Source organism: Pterocles gutturalis, unplaced genomic scaffold (genome assembly GCF_000699245.1).
Source record: "Pterocles gutturalis isolate BGI_N339 unplaced genomic scaffold, ASM69924v1 scaffold10184, whole genome shotgun sequence".
Taxonomy (NCBI): Eukaryota; Metazoa; Chordata; class Aves; order Pterocliformes; family Pteroclidae; genus Pterocles; species Pterocles gutturalis.
Window position 1 is genome coordinate 58,368 of NW_010130717.1, and position 17,118 is coordinate 75,485.

The window sequence follows — 17,118 nt, forward strand, 5'->3', positions numbered from 1 at the left end:
TACAACAACCCATCCCAGATTGTGTTCCAGAGTTTTACCTGTTTAAAAGCTCTTTCATAAAACTGTCTTTTGCTGAGTAGGTAGCTGTGGTGGAACCTCTGACTTGTTCACAATCAGTCTCACCAGGCATGTCTTCTGAAGGTTTCATAATTCTGCTCTCCATGACATCAGCTAAAATGTCACCATTGTCTGTTTTCCTGTTAATTTCATTTTCTATTTCACAGTGTTGATCAGTCTTCTTCTTTTCTTTTCTTCTCTCTAACTTTGCCTGCTTAATTCCAAATCCTGAAACTTTTGCATCTTTTTTTTCTCCCTTTGTTTTAGGAACATCAGTTTTCCTGCTACTCAGTGCTGGGAGCTTACTCTTTCGAAAGCCAAACCAACTAGCTATAGAGGGCCCAGTCTTTTGCTTAGTCTCCGCAGTAGGAGGTTTGGCTTGTCCCTGACCCTTTTGCACATTTTCCTGGATGCATAACATGACTTTCTCCTCTATTGTAGGTTGAAGTGCTGGTGAACTCAAAACATCAGTAACCTTCTCAGAGGCTTCTGCTAACTTTAAAGATATTTGCTGTCTTCGTGACTTTGTTGCTTCCAGTTTATGAGGACACTTTATTTCATCCAAGCTTTGAAATGATGACGTTTGTTTGGAAGATACTGTAGCTGATGCTTCTAGCTCCAATTCTGCTGGCAGAACACTTTTTTTACTTACAGCTTCATGTTTAAAACTTTCTGTGATTTTCTCACTCTGGACAGACAGACTGCGTGCATCTTTCTGAGAAAATGGTTTGTTTCCGTCACATTTTGAAGTGTTGTGAATCAAGTCTACTTTTGGAGTTGATCTGAAGGGCAGTTTGCTTGGGCTTCCATGCTGGCTATTGCAACTACTCGTATTTCCAAGAGAACCTTGTCTAGAATAAGGATTTTCTGTGGTTTTAGGAATACATGGAAGAGTTTCTGGTGTCACTGCTGAGCCAGGAATGGCCTTGATTTGAAGTCCTTCCACAGCTGAGTTCTGCCTTGTTAGAGAATTTCCTCTATCAGAAGTGTTTGTAATAATCTGAGTCCGTACTTTTCCGAGACCTTCTGTCACAGGGACAGATGGCTTTTCCCCTGTATGAATGCTAAAACTCTGACTTCGAGCTTTTGCTCCATTCATGCCCAGAGCTGGCTTCAAGTGTGACTTGTTGCTAGATGAAACAGATCTCTTAACTAATTTGTTTTCTAATCCATCTACTCTGTCTACCACCAAGCTGCAGTTTTCATGTGAATGAGATGATGCTGTATCCATACTAAGCCCCACAGTAAAATTATTTTTTACTTCAGGATCAAATGTCGAGTCTGTTACTTCAGCATACGTTGCACCTCTGGTGGTTACACTCATAGATTCATTCTGCTTGTACTTACTTGAACTCACATGACTTTTGGAAGCTGCATTTATACTGTCTTTTTCCTGCTTCCCTGGTACAGTAGAGCTTTTTCGGAGAAGTTGGGGAGATTTGACAAATAATTTCAGTCCTACAGGGAGCCGGGTTTTCATTCCTTTCTCATTAGAGTTTTGGGCAGCATGTGCAGTGTCACTACCATGAAACAGTGTTGACAACGGGGAATTGTTTACCTGAGACAGTAAAGGCTCACTTGTGCTTGTTGTATGACATTGAGGAGTTGCAGGGAGAATGTTTGGCATCTTTTGAGGCTGATCCACCCCACTGTCACTGGAAACATCTTTTTTGCTGGAATATACATCTTGTGAAGAAGTTGTTTCCAATGATGGACAACCTAGAGAAAAGGACCTGTCTGTTTGAAAATCTGTGTTGGAAAATTCACGATTCCTGTGGAGACCCAGCTGATTACGGTTTTTTGGGCAGACTTGCTTTGTGGAAACTTTGGAAAGTCCTTGGCATGCACTATAGGGTTGCTGAGATATGCATTTATTTTGCATAATTTCTTCTGCATTTTCTCGAAGGTAAGATAATTCAATTTTGGCCCCAGAAGATACATTTTCTGCTTGCATTTCATGACTAGATTGATTATGAAAGCCAGAGTTCACAGTTCCTTTTAATGGTGATAATTTCAATATATTTTTTGCTGTTTTACTGGGACCAGCTCTTCCTAACTTTACCGCTACAGGTGGTGAATGAGAATAATTAGGCCGAATCAACAGGGATGTTGACCTGCCTGGAGGAAGAGGTGGGGATGGTGATCGGGCTTCTACAGTTGCTAAATCACAATGACAGTCTCTGGTTGGAGGTTCTCCATAGTCACTGGGCTCTATAAGGTGCTGAGGCAACAGAGGTGATGCTGGTCTCTGACTCTTTGGATTCTTTGACACATCACCTCTGACTGGACCTTTCAAGCCAGGCAGGGGTTGGGCAGGGGGCTTTGGAACCGGGAAGGGGACTTTTGATTCAAAATTACGAGGTGGACTTTGTGACTTTTTGAATCTTGAAAGCTTTACAGGTGGCAGAGCAGGTGATTTTTCAAGGTTTTCAGGGCCCACAGATTGAGCTACAGGTGTCTCCTTGCTCTCTGTCATTGCAGTTTTCTGTGGAGAAAATTTACCTCTGCTGGGTATTTTAGTCACGTTTGGCTTTTGACTGATTCCTGCCTGCACAGTGGAGCTTGAATGGGCCTTGTATGATACATCATACACTGGCTTCACTAGTTTTTGCCGTGGAGCATTTTGCAGTGTCACTCTTCCACTGCATGAAGATTCACTGCAATTCATGGGGACAACTGTATTTTTATTCCCTGCATTACCTTCAAGAGCTTTTTTCTCAGTTTCATCTTCAGGTCTTTCTACAGCAGCGTAGTTTCTAGCATTGGTTCCTGTCTGCAAATCAGTTATTCCCTGAGGTATAAGTTCAGTATACTCTGCACTGGACCTAGTTTGTGGCTGCTTGATTGAAATTTCATTTCTTGTTACAGTGACAACTCCAGTTTGATGTGAGCTAAATTCAATAGGCTCACCATCCTCAGCATCAAATATTACTGTAATGCACTCTTCAGAAGAGGTCTTTTTTATAACCTTTTGTTGTTTAATGAAATTACATGTCTTTGGCCTAATGTCTGTGTGAGCAGATATCTGTTTTTCCTCTTTGTCAGTAGATACAAACTGAGAATTCTCTGTGACTTTGAGCACGTCAGAGGTCTTTGTGTACGTCTCAGCAAAAGGAGTTGCTAATAAATCTGATGGACTTTTCTCATCACTGCTTTCTATATGCAATTCATCCAACACTTCATTGTCGTCAGTATCTGAAAGCTGAAAATTAAGGTCCTTCCAGCCTGTATTAGTATGGCTTTGATTTAACTGTAACTCAGGCAGCTTTACTTTGGTGCATGATTTCACTTCTGCCTGAAATCCACTGACAAAACTAGTCAATTTTTCAGGTCTCTCCTTTGAGTTAAAATAAGAACTTCTTTCTGGCAAATGTTTCCTGTTAGGATCCCAGTCAAAGAGACTGTCAGAAATGCTGTGAGTTAATTTGTTACAATAGGTCCTGCAGTCTTTGCTTGGTACCTCCTGAAGCAACAGTAAGCATGAAGAGTCATCATCTGCATCATCATGTGAATCTGAATCGTAAGAAAAAGTTTTGTTATGTTCAATGCAAACAGTTCCTATTTCCATTGGCTTACAATGAGTCTGTTCATTATGGCTGCCACACTTAACTCCAGGGGAATATATTCCTTCATTAGAGTTCATGCAATCTTTGTAACCCCATTTTGATATTACTGAAGGTGATTCAAAAATTATTTTTCGCTTCTGTAATTTCTTCAGCCCTTCTAAGATATGGTTTTCCTTGATACGAGTTGGAGGTAGATCATCTGCAGGACTTGAGAGGTTGCTTGGGAGCGAAGAACCAATGCTTATTCTTTTATCCCAGCTCACGGATGACTGTTAAAACAAAATAAAACTCAGTTACTCACAAATGCTGTCAATAAAGAGTGTTAACATTTTAGCAAAGAGATTTAGAAGTTTGCATTTCATCCATTGCTATTAATAGAAATGTTCTTTTTTATTAAAGGATTTCAGAGTGGTGTGAAGGCTGTAGTGCATTTAAAACCTGTAGGAAGAACAATATGAATGGAAGGATTAAGATAAAGAAGAACAATTTGGATTGTGAAAGACAGAATAGAAGTCAGAATAAATGAGGAAACTGTGAGCAAATTGGAGTTATAAAGGAATTGTTCCAAAAAATTAGAAGGGGGGAGAGTAAGAGGGAGGGAGACATGGGGGAAAGAACTTACTGAGTTTAGTGACAACTGTTTTAAATACAAAAGAGAGGAGAAAGTGAGACAAAAATTCTGAAATAGGCAGCTTTTCAACTAATCTTGTTTCAGATTAACTTAAGCTAATAAATGAAGAAAATTAATTTGATTTACCCTTTTGCTGCATGTCTTCCCATCATTCCAAGTATAGGAGGAACCACTGGAATATTCACTGCAAGCACTTGAGAGGGAGAGTTCACTGCTACTGCAGCTGCTCCGGGGATAAAGGCGGCTAGGACCTGTCACATTTAATTGACTCTGGCATTTCAAGACAGGTATACTGGATTTCACATTCTGCTGGCATTCCTAAATTATGAGAAGAAATAGAAATATATTATGGCTGGAAAAAGATCATTTAAGTTTCCTCTGATTAAAAAGGACAAAGAAAAAACAAGTAAGATCCTTAACACCTCTCTATTACGCTGCTAGCATTTGGTGAATTTAGTACAGAGAACTAAATTTAAAATCGCTAACATTTTCATTTGTGAGGTGGAAAATCCACAATCCTCCATATTTTATTCTTTATTCTTGACCAGTATTCTGATCTTCTTTTGCTAAAGATTATTCTCGAGTCTATCTGAATTATGCTTTGTACATAAGCAGGGTGCTCCAGTAAGACACAGAAAACAAAGTTATAAGAATACAAGTACATCTTGACAACTGCATTATAGCCCTACAATGTAACAGATGAGGCTGTACACCCTGGACAAGGTAAATTAATTTAGTATCCCAACCAGAATGTCCACTGAGAATGAAATCTCTCCATTACAGTCTAATTTTGGTTTCCTATCTAGTTCAAAGCTTTGTCTAAGAAACTCTCTGACGTAGGACAATCCATCTTTGTGTCGCTTGCAGACAGCTGAAGCCTCTTGCTTATGCAATTTATTGACACTTTATGGCTGCCTTTAGTACTTGTGCAGTTATCGCCCCTCTCCAAATGCAATTTCAGCTGACTGTGACTAAGTGCCAGCTTTGAGGAAGAGAGTAATGAAGAGTAGATAGCACTTTAGGTAAAATATTAAACCTCTGTAGGAGCATCTAGGATGCCTTTAATTTGTTTTCAAACTAATACTCTTTTGCCTAACAGTGTTAGAGCTTCTCTAATGTTAAGTGCCTGCACCATTCTGTTATGCTATTCTCCAGTTTCCTTACAGAATTAGACATCTTTTTAATTACCAAGAACCCCAGACAGAGTGACATGACTTTGTCACAAAACTTTGCTTTGGATTTCATTAAGGCAGAATGTAATTGTGCAAGCTCAACCAATATTTACTGATTTTTGTATGTAGATATAGCCCAAACTAATTTAGCTTAGATGAAAATTTTACCTTTATATTCAGACACAGGAAATCTAAAGTTACAGAATCCACAAGACAATTATCATAACTATATACGCAGCAGACACAGCTTCTTCATGCAAATCTCTGAAAAAATGCTCAGTTTGTAGGCACTTCTCATACACTGATGTGTTTGTTGGACATCTGCTAATTTCTTCCATTTATTCCCCCATGTCCTCCCATTTATTACTACTAGGGTTGAACCTTTTTTCAGTTAAATGGGTCAGAGCAGAATTTTTACTGCTGAAGAGTTCATCAGTACAGCTGTTCATTGCTCAACTGACATAATAATGTTCTGTTTTTGACAAACGTAACTACAGGGCAAATCATTATTCTCTGTCACAGGCAAAACCTATGAATGGGAAAATCATTTAGAGGTAGCAAGAGCACATTTCACTTCTGGGAGTTATTGGTACATGTTCTAAGAAGTCAAATGGATGCAGGAGGAATAGCCTTTAAATCCACTGTCCCTGGGAAGAATACATCTTTCAGCATCAGAGGCAAGCTGACGCCTGTGTTTTTGGCTCTGAAACAGACTTTCTCGCTTTGTTGAGACAAATTACTCTTTATTTCTGACATTGTGGTTCCCATGGGAGACCCTCTCTCATCAACTTCCTCAGCTACGAGAGTGTCATTCCCTGCAAGGCTGACTGTACAGAGGCCAATGGCAGCATCTGCTTGTTCTGGCTATTTTGCTGCCTTTCAGCTGTGGCACTGGGAAAACATGTCATGTCAAATTTCTGCCCTTTATACTAGGCTATGTCCCAGTCATCATAGTGTTTAAGGGAAGGATGCTTGTAAAATCCTTTCCTATAAGAATCTCCTGTAGGAGAAAAGAGGAGATCACAGCACAGTGACAAGTACTGCCTCCCCTTCCTGTCATCTTCAGCTAGCCCAAGAGCCTTTCCATCCCCTCACTTTGCTTCCTTTGCACCTCAAGAAAGGAGAAAGGCATTTGGTCCTACAGTTTTAGCGATGGGAAAAACAGAGATGTAAAAGCAAAGCAAAAGAACAGTATACTACTGTAATCATCTTTAGCGTTTAAGAGATGCGAAAATGTGCCAAAAATATCATGCCATTACAGATTCTGAATTAAGATATCTACCCGATTTCTAGATTGCATTTAGATCACTACAGAGAGAGTAGAATTTTTTCTCCTGCAATTTGCCTTTATTCCCTAAATTATCCAAGAAAGTACTTTGAATAGTATGTTTATGATGCATTAATTAAATATATTTAACTTGCATATGGGTCTATTCACTGACATAGTGAAATTTTAACTTTTTGTAATCATGACTCTTAAGTCATTACCTTTAACAAAATTAGAGTAAAAAGACCTGAATGTAGTACTACAATTTAAATACATATTTTTCACTAGAAATGACAGAAAATTGCAAGAATCAGACTATTAAAGACACAGAACTCTATATTAGAAAAACCTAACCTGAAGGCTTAATTACATACAATGCTAAGGGTCGTTAGGATTTTTGTGAACCTTTGAAACAATGCCTTTTCATTACAGAATGTATTACAAAGGAGATTACAGTTTTGATGACACTACTATACTTCAAGATCAAAGGCATACACAGGTTCAGTGTTCTGTTCTTGTCCTCTTTGTTTCCCTCTGTCTTTACGTGACTTTTGTTTTTTAAGCTACTTTTCTCTTTGACATGAAAGCCACACTGGCTAACGCTTTGCCAAATAAGCACAAAGCTAACCTCATCTGAAAAAAAAATAAAATAGGCAGAGCCCATGAATTTTTAAAAGTTCATACATAATATATCATAAAAGTAGGATGAATAATATGGTGCATGGTCTTTAATAAAAAGCTCCTTGACCATTTCTCAGAGATTCTGAGATGTAATCAATACCCAAAAAGGTATCTTGGGGACATTGCTAAGATTTACGCTTTTTTGTACAGTGACACTATCTGCTCGCTATATCAACTGAGGACACAATATTGAATTTCAGAGAATAGAAGGAAGAAGAAGTATTGTTATCTGCCTCAACAGTGTTTCAATTCAGAGATCAGCTTTACGGCTCATCCCTAACTTCAGAGGCGAAAAGCAGGGTTCCCAATGAGGGGTACAAGGACAGCACAAAAAACTCACGTGAATCTGAGCATCAGCAGTTCGAGATTGCATCAGGCTTCTGTTTTGTTCTACTTCTGAAAGCAAATCCCCAGAGGAGAGGTCTAAGATGCGTGAATGGAGTTTCTGGGGGGCAGAAGGGAATGAGCAAAGCATAAGCATTTGTCAAATACGCAGCCAGATCAGCATTTTTAAAATTCCAAACTGCTGTTAAATTTCAAGGGAAATGAAGACCCTGAGGTGAAAGAGGAATTGTCCTAATTTGAAATGTTGCTGTTTGTGCTTACTTTGTCCAAGAGTTCCTGTCTGCAGACACATCATTCTTCATCCAAAACAAACTCTACTTTTTCTTCTAGTCACTGTTTTGCAACTTATCATTACTTCACATGCACCAATGACAAATGAACGAGTCCCACCATTATCCACAGGGTTTGAAGGGTTTCAGGAAAAAGAGCGTAAAAATGAACTACAGAATTAACATTTATAAATCAATCAACACGTTAATGTTGTTTTATTTAGGAGCTGTTACACCTTGCGTGAATGATTGCAGAAGTGACCCTATTTTTAAACAGCATTGATCGGCTGAAGGCCTCCTTTCCACACATTTTAACTCAAAGTCATTAATGTCATCTGCTAGGAACAATTAATGTGAATAGAAAATAATTGCATCAGGGAACTAGGGACTCAGAGGATTTTGTGCATTAATATTCACATGCTGTTCGATTATATAGAGAGTTCTTTTTTTCAGTTTTGCTTGGAAGAATGGCTAAGCTTGTGCCTTTTCCTCTGTGTTCACCTGTATACTAATTACTAAGGCTTTCAGTGTGCATTAAGCCTGATTTGTTTTAATTGCAGTTTCAATAAAATCCATGATTTATGTGAATGCCTTGTCCGATGACTTCAAAAGAAGAAATATCTGCAGTCTTGTCAGTCATTGGACCAACATATCATGTAACAGGCAGCATGGATCTGACTCACAGTCCACTGAAATAAATGAAAAAGGACTTAAAAAAACCCCCCTCCAACAAAAGGACTTTGGATCAGGCTCTTTTCATTTTTTTTTCATTAATTCTCCAGGCTTGCAATCTGAGAGACCACATCTACCCCATCCTCAGGACCAGGGCACTCAGCTTGGAGGAACAAACGGTGCAGACCCTGCCAGGGTGCTTTGCCAGGGCGACCCTGTGAAGGATGCACCATGGAGACTTGTCGCGGCTGCATGAGTGGCCCATAACCCTGTCCATCCAGAAAGCCTGGTCAAAGAATCTGTAGCCACAACAGCCCTTTCACACTGTGAAGCAGTAGTAATAGGAAGACAGTTCTTTGCAGAGCCCTGAAATGTCCGTCATGCAGTATCTTATGCCCAGCCTCTCCCCAGGCACTCTGCTGGACCCACTGCAGAAATTCATCTGCTAGAGAACAAAGCAGGCAGCAATTCCTATAGCCTCTGTTATTCTGCATACTATGCTTCACGCATCTACTCCAGACAATCTAGCAATTTTATTCTAAAGCTACTAATTTTTTTCTAAAGCTACTAATTATAAATTTGGGAGTAATTTCTCAAGAGTTACATATTCATCCAGGTCTCTTCAGGAGGTACTATATGTTGCAGACAGACTATGGAAAATATTTTCAACGATCAATGTTCTGTATAAACATATTTTGTACTATATATTTCTGAAGAGATTAAAATGTTACAGGCACTCAGTATCCAATATACTTTTCATTATAAACATTAACGACATCCAGGATATGTGTTTTTTAACATCAGTGATGCCTATCACCTAGTTAGCGTGCAGGTTTAAAGTGTTATTGCTAGAGTTACTGTTAGGTGTTTGTTCAAGATTTAAGCTCCAGCTTCTCAAACTCTCAGATTTACTGTCTTATTACACGTGTTATTCTTGACAATAATTACAACTGCATCATTTAATCACCAGAAAATTCCTCTATTTTCACAGGCAGGAGTCACTGATGTTACAAACAAGTGGTATACTCACTCTGCAGAGGAATTAATTACTTTCTCTACGTCATTTTTGCTTCCAGAAATATTTCAGTGGAAGTTACTATAGCCAGATCTGTGCACTGGAGATGATGACTGGGGACATCTGAGATGGATGAACATTTACACTTGAACATATATTTTCCCAGAAAAAAGTATCCTAGAAATACTGCTACAGGAGTTTTACAGCTGTAAGACTGCCTTCCCATTTTTCCAATAAGGCAATTTAAATTTTACATTACTTAAATGGGAACATATACGCATCTCAATAAGGGAAACTAAATGTACCCGTATAATGTCATCCAATGGAATTTAGTGTGCTGCTGTTATTGTCCATATCAGACATAAAAGCAGAGATCAGACCAATTGGAACAGGCAGAAAACAGAAACAGTTTGGCCAGTGATAAGATGTAGCCCAACAGAGCATGCTGTAAACGGGGGTCCCTCCACACTGGCTCAGTGGCCAGAAGGGCTGACCTGCACAGGGGTCATGCTGTCTTCGAATCATCTTTGCCAGCATTATACTTTATGACTCTATAAAACTACAATAACAAAGGTGATTCAGCAGACTAAAATGATTAACAAAGAAGGAACGTGTATTCTCAAGATGTAGAATGTGATTATATTTCTGTATCAAACAAAAGATCATCACATTTGGAATATTCCCCCACACACATATGCAAATAAGCTAACAGACACACGGCCAGCACAATGACTAGTATTAACAAACAGCATAACAGAGTCTGAGATCGTTAATTAAATATAGTCTCACAGCAGTGAAGCAAGTCATCCAATTACAAAAGAAAAATTATATGAAAACTGTTTTTCTTTCATTTCTTTTTTCTTCTTCCTTCTCCATTTTCTAATTCAAAAAATAGGAAAAACTCTACTATTTGTTAAAAAAACCTCATTAATGATCCATTTAAAATCAAGTGACAGATTGTGCTAACTATGTATCTTGATTCTGATTTCTTCTCAGATATGCAAAATGTACTATGTCCTTTATGGTTATTTTCAGATGACAGTAGCATAACTAGATCAAGGAGTTACTGCTGCCTTGAAAATTGTACAATATTAAAATCACTGTTGTTGCTATCATTATGCAGTGCAACAAAAGGTAGACCACAGCACCGAATGACTCCCACAGAAAAGATCACATCAGTTTAAATGAATACTTAAATGTGAAACTGAAGAGTCACAACTATAAATCCAAGTTACCTTCTTCATTTGTTGGCACTCTGTATAATGATAAGGGGAAACTGGGCAATATTTGTACATAGTGGGGAAGGTCTGGGCCCTTCTGAACACAGGAAACTATCAGGAGCACTGGGTTGCGGAACAGAAAACCCTGATGGAAGTGCATACATCCCAACTTGCTTGGGAATTACCCTGTACTGAGTACTGCTGGGCAGGTGTGGATTAAAAAGTTCACAGCATCTTAGCTAGACTGGACCCAAGTCTCTACAGAAAGTGTGTGTGAGAGGTTCAGAGGCCAGGGCAGAGCAGCAAGGGCCCATCTGTGGCTGCCTGTGATCAGCAGCAGCAAAGCTCCTCCTTCACCTGCGATGCTGATGCAGAAAAGGCTGTGCCCTTTGTGGCTCAATGACAAGATTAACTCCCATAACCCACATAAAAAATAAAAACAAAGTAATTGATAATTTAAGTGGAAACCTATTATATCAAGTGCAATAGGAAATACAATTATCTGGCAGGCAGATAACCAATCCATCAAATAGCAGGCCAGCTCCCCCTCCCCCCAGCAGCATCCTTATTAAGGCTTTCTAGGAAGATAAAAGAAGGCTACTACCTGCTGGCATGAGGCAATATTACAGAGAGACTCCCCTAACTATTGTGCCTCTTGACTGTATCTGTGCAGAATATCTATCAGTTCCCACCTCCTTTTTGAAACGCCTAATGGCCTGTAGCATTGCCAGAACAATTTTCAGTGAATTATGCCAAACTGCACACGGATCTCCAATATTGGATGAGTTAATTGCCATTAAATCAATTGGCTTTGCTTTTCTCACATGAGCCAAAGTCGATCATTCACAAGAAAGAAATTCTCTCTCTAGGTTCTAAGGAGGCATTTTCATCGTGGTGCTTCGTGCCAGAGCTGTAAATAGTTGTTTGGTGCACGTGGCCTCCTCCCATCTCTGCTGTTATCTGGGGCATCACAAACCTGAAGAGGCATACTCTGGGCTGCTCTCCCATCGAACCCGACCGTTGTCACTGGACTGGCAGGGAATACCTTTTCTGCAGCCTTCACACCACTCATTTCTAATCATTCTCTGCACAAAGATTGCCCCTCAAGTCCACAGACAGCAACACCACCGCTCCAGTTCTACCCCGGTTGTACTAAATGAGTTAAGTCTTAGCAATGCTACAAAAAATGTGCAAAAAAATGTGCAACACAAGGGAGTGCCGACATGGTGATCTCTTTATGGGTGTGACAGAGGCTCATGAAAGACAAGAGCTGTTTCTAGTTGACTTTTTTTCATAATCATCTAACCTGTCTCACTCTTCCTGTTCCCTTGTTTATCTTTGACATCTAAATGCATCCAAAGCAGAGTGCAGCTATGAATTAATCACATGTAGGACAAGTTTTAGTTTCAAAGGTCTTACAGAAATAGTACTCTATACTACATTTCCATTACACCATAGAAGACAGCAGACCAAAGAAAAAAAACATGATAAGTTATGCAATTTACGTAGTATCAGTTTATGCAGTAATATAATCTGTCATGAAAATAAATCTTGATTTTTTTAGTCTTTAGATACATTGCAGAGAGGATGTTCAGCTGGAGATGAGAGAACATCCTTCACGTATTCCATCAGAAGTTACCCAGAGTGGGAATACGCACTATTCAAAGCATGAAGTGTGAAATTCTCATACACTAAATACTCTGAAATAAAGGAGAAAGTTAAGTAAAAGGAAAAAATAATAAAACCTCTGAAAGTAGAAATAGATTTTGCCTTTAGACAAATCAGAGTTTGTAATACATATGCTTTTGACATATGGTAATTGTGCTTTCTAAAGAAAGCAGAACAAGTGATTGTCAACAGAAAACAACTAAACATGAAGCAAAAGTGAAAGCTGCAAAAAGATGCTTCCATTTTATTTAATTCCAATAATCACTAACATAGGAAATGTACTTACAATTCTACACTGTGCATATACAGCAATGCCTGATGCTTTATTGTACATAATTGATGTCATTAAAATAAAATTATAATAATTTTTTCAGCTCTTGGAAGTTATATATTTAATAGAAAATTCACAATTACGTCCTACTTTTCTACTAATCACCTCCTATAAACAGAACTTCATGGCCAACACTTTTTAACTTTGTAGTAAAAGAAAATTATTCTTTCCAGTTTCACAGTTTATAATGGCAATTGCAATTGTCATGCTGAGCACTTTCCACTAGTTAACCAGCTTGGTTAGGAACTTGCCTTCATCCTTCCAGCTGCTTACTGCATGTGAAGAAAGGTAGCTTCCCAGTAGAGTTCTTGTGCATGGTATATACCATCCCAGATTCCTTTTTGTACCTATATTCTTTAGGACATTTCATTGTGGAAACAGGTGTGCTTTTTTCCTTCTTATTCTCTAACAATTTGCAATCATAATTTATCCTAACAGCGTGAAGTTATTTCTTACTGTGGATATTTCTTTTAAACATTTTAGACTAACATGAAGTCTGGTATTATGGTGGTTCAGCTGCAGAATACAGTGTGTCTTTAAGAAGCATGCCTGTCCTTTTTACCACTTTTCAGCAGTGCCTTTACACGAAATAAGGTCCCCTGTGCACAATCATATTCTTGTATTTCTGCCCAGAAGTAAACAGTTAACAATGTGATTTTTATGTGCTAGTTCTGGGAATAAAACATGGCTGCATCTTATAAACTACACAGGAACATCCATATAGGACTACGTCTCTCTAGACTTTCACAAATACATTAAGAAGAGACCAAGCTTCAGAGGATGAGGAAATAAGAACACAACTGTTTTTCCCAGGGGGAAAAAAAAAGCTCAGCATTTTCAAAGGAAGAAACACTAGGTTCAGATACTAACTCTTCTTGCTGTCAGCTTAACCCAGGACACAGCATGAGAGTAGCATTCTGAGTCCACGTTCACTTTCACTGGTAGAAACATGACAGCTCAACAATTTTTCTGGATTTGTATCTTTTGTTTATAATATTTGTTACATGTTTACAAGTGAAACATACAGGATTGACTATACGACTATTGCAACAAATATTTAGACTCATATTTTCACTTGTACATACAGCAACCATGACCAATCAGTCTGTACCTGTGCCTTTCCTTAAGCACCATAATTTTGCATCAAGCAGCTGGGGAAAAGAAAATGGCAAAACTATCAGCACAGCATAGGAGCAAATAGAGGTTCACCACAGCTCTCTTCTGGACCTATCCTTTTGCTGCAGAACATCCCCTGGAAAAAGTGAGTGAAGCTCTGCAATACAGGTAACAGCAGTTAGTCACAGGAAACATCTAGGAGGACTCGTGATATGCAGTCAAGTTGTCAAGTAACACTTCTCCTACCGCTGGGCCACGTTTAACCACGTACAGGATCGGGGCTAAAATTGGAGTGAGAAACTAACAAGCTTTGACTGTTTAACATACTCCTCCCTTACCCGAAACAATTATATGCTCATCACTTCTTAGACCTCTAGAAGCTATTAACACACCTCTGTGCAGGCAGGAACAAGTAACTTCTGATTTTAAAGCTCATGCATCACACTAAGCTAATTTTTTATTTCCTTTTGCTACAGGCACCATTTCCAACAGACCAAGCTGTTAATGAAGACACTTTATATTTAGCAAAAGAGTGTAACACAAAATGTTACACAGCTCAGTCTGGAACAGCCAAAGCAACTCAGAAGTCTTATACCGCATTGTATTTATACAAACATGCATGTTGTCCTTCATATTTAATATCCTGTTCTTTCTTAAGGCCTGAATGGCAGGTTAATGAAATTTACTTTGCCTTATATGTTGCTGCTAGTGTTCTAAGCAGCTGTATTGCAGGAGACTCACCACTACAGCTGGTTGGATTTATTTTTGGTGGGAGGAGGGGGTTGATACACAGTCAGTGAACCCCAGGATAACTCTTAGAGTGCTATGAGCAGGCAGTCAGAGACCCTTATACAGTACAGAGACAGCTGTGTAAAACACAGGAAACAATCACAAACTTGCAGTATTACACAGTGGTAACAGGGGGAAGAGTTATACACAAAATAAATATGAAAGGATTAACTGTACAATACATTTCAGTAAGCTAAATCAGTTCTTAGTACAAAAAAGGGAAGTTTCCAGATATTCCAGAAGTTTCAAGTCAAGTGGATTTCAATTTTCCATTAATCTAATAAAAATACTTCCATTAAAGTTCTAATTTGATCTTTTCCTTTTTTTTTTTTGTTGTTTTTCCCTCCTACTAGGTTGACTTTGCTAAAAAACCTAGAAGCCTGGTGACACAGAAGATGCCAGACTTTAAATTCAAACCCAGTATTAACAGTGGTTTGTCAGTTTTGCTGGTAAATCCTCCAGGCGAGTTTACTGAGACTTGACTGACAACATCCAAGACAAACTACAAGGGTATGATATTACCAACATTTGTATGGAAGATTAGGGTGCAAAAAGTACATCAGAAAATCCTGTTAACAAGACAAACCCAGCACAAAAAATAAGACAAAGGTTTCACTCGCATCTGCTTCAGATTTTCCAGGCTTGCTGCTCTCCAATATTATCAAGCCATCCAGAGATGGTAAAAAGCAGTGAATAAGACTGCAAAGTAACTCAGAAGGTTGGAAACTTATATCCTAGGGTGAGGTATTAAGCAGATATTTGATGCATAAACAAAAAATGACTTAATCTTTCTGTATTCTTCAGAGAGTTGACAACATTAATGTAAGCCTAAAATTACTCCTGTTCCAAATCCCTTAGTTTTATTAATTTTTATAAACTGCTTTAAATAAAAGTTACATTGAAAGACACAAAGTAATCCCCTTTGATCCTAGTTTTCTTTTTATAAATCTATCAGTGTTTTCAAGCTCTGAGACTCCAAAGTGTTAGTTCTCATTTTAATAGCACTACAGTCAGAGCCTGTAAATATTGCAGTAATAATAAAATGAGCTAATTTAATTTCTTAGGAAAATGTACGTATGAAGTTCCCTGTGGTGTGTAATTACCGTAAAGTCAACAGTTTACATCAATGACCCGGTAATCAGCTAGTCAGAATGTAAATAATTAATGAAATAAATGTTTTCAATGAGCTGGCTTGTGGAAGACTCCTTGGAGTATGGTAAAACAGCAGTTTTGTGAGAACAGTATTGTAGAAGTTGATCCTCTTATTAAGTACATATTTGTATTTTGTTTCTCATTAATTTGATGCAAAACAGTAAAAGCTTTTTTGTAAATACCTTTCTACTGATCTAATACTAATTAATATGTTAATTTCACTTTGCTAAATCAGTGCCAACATCACTATGAAGTCTGGGAACATCAGAGTGAAAGGCAGAATCCTGCACATCCTGACACCTTCCCTTGTTACACTGCTCACCAACAAACCCAGTTTTCCTTAACAGTTCAGCATGGTCAGAATCAGTCTAGGAAACAACTTTACACTGAACTCCTGTGACAAGGAAGAACTATGCCATTAGTCTTTTATGGCATGCCCTACACATAGTATGTATTCTTCAGCAGTAAAAAGATGGGCTGCGTTTTATTATTTCACTCCGTTTAAGGAATGCTTTCACATGAAAACAAAATGAAAAGTACTGATGTTTCAGCATCGCTTATACAACAGGCACTGCACTATCAATCATTATCTGATTAAGTGCTACTCACTAATTTCAACATGCTGCTAAATTGTTGATAGTACGACAGTCAGTGATATTCCTGCTAGCACAACATAATTTTGGTCTTTGTCTTTGTGATTCCTAGTTTAAAATTAATTTTTACATTTGCTTTCTGACTATGCCCCAAAATCATCTAAAGGAATTAGGCAGACCTCAGTACGATCTTGTTATTGACATTTATGTTGATCGATGTTGGCTCTTACAGAATTGGAATCTACAGATCAATTCCCTTATTAGATTCGTTCTCAGTGCTGCCATGATCATTTTATCACAGAAGCTGCTGCCATCAAATGCTGCTTTATCACTTTATAATGGGATAAGCTGAAGCTTTCCTCTAGCATATAGCTGGAAATTAAAGCTCTCTGAGCTCTAAATATTTCTCTCACAGATTTTCAAAAATATCCTTATTAACTGCATATGTCTATTTTAAATGCTATTTTGAACTCAATTTACCTAACTAGAAATAATTTTTGCCCACAAGAAAATTCCAGTTCTCAGGGTGTTAAAAAAAAAAAAAAAGGCTAACACTGGAGACTGCCTTGGATCT

At 38.3% G+C, this 17,118-nt stretch overlaps 1 protein-coding gene across 1 annotated transcript in view; it reads right to left on the bottom strand.

Moving 5' to 3' along the window:
• The window catches only part of NCKAP5 (NCK-associated protein 5), a 92,756-nt gene that overhangs the window by 56,985 nt on the left and 18,653 nt on the right, over positions 1 to 17,118 (bottom strand). The window contains exons 3-5 of the mRNA XM_010080326.1: positions 7,715 to 7,819; positions 4,381 to 4,572; positions 39 to 3,892 (exon numbers count right to left, since the gene is read on the bottom strand). Coding sequence (XP_010078628.1) covers positions 39 to 3,892; positions 4,381 to 4,572; positions 7,715 to 7,819 — 4,151 coding nt within the window. The remainder of the gene's footprint in view (positions 1 to 38; positions 3,893 to 4,380; positions 4,573 to 7,714; positions 7,820 to 17,118) is intronic.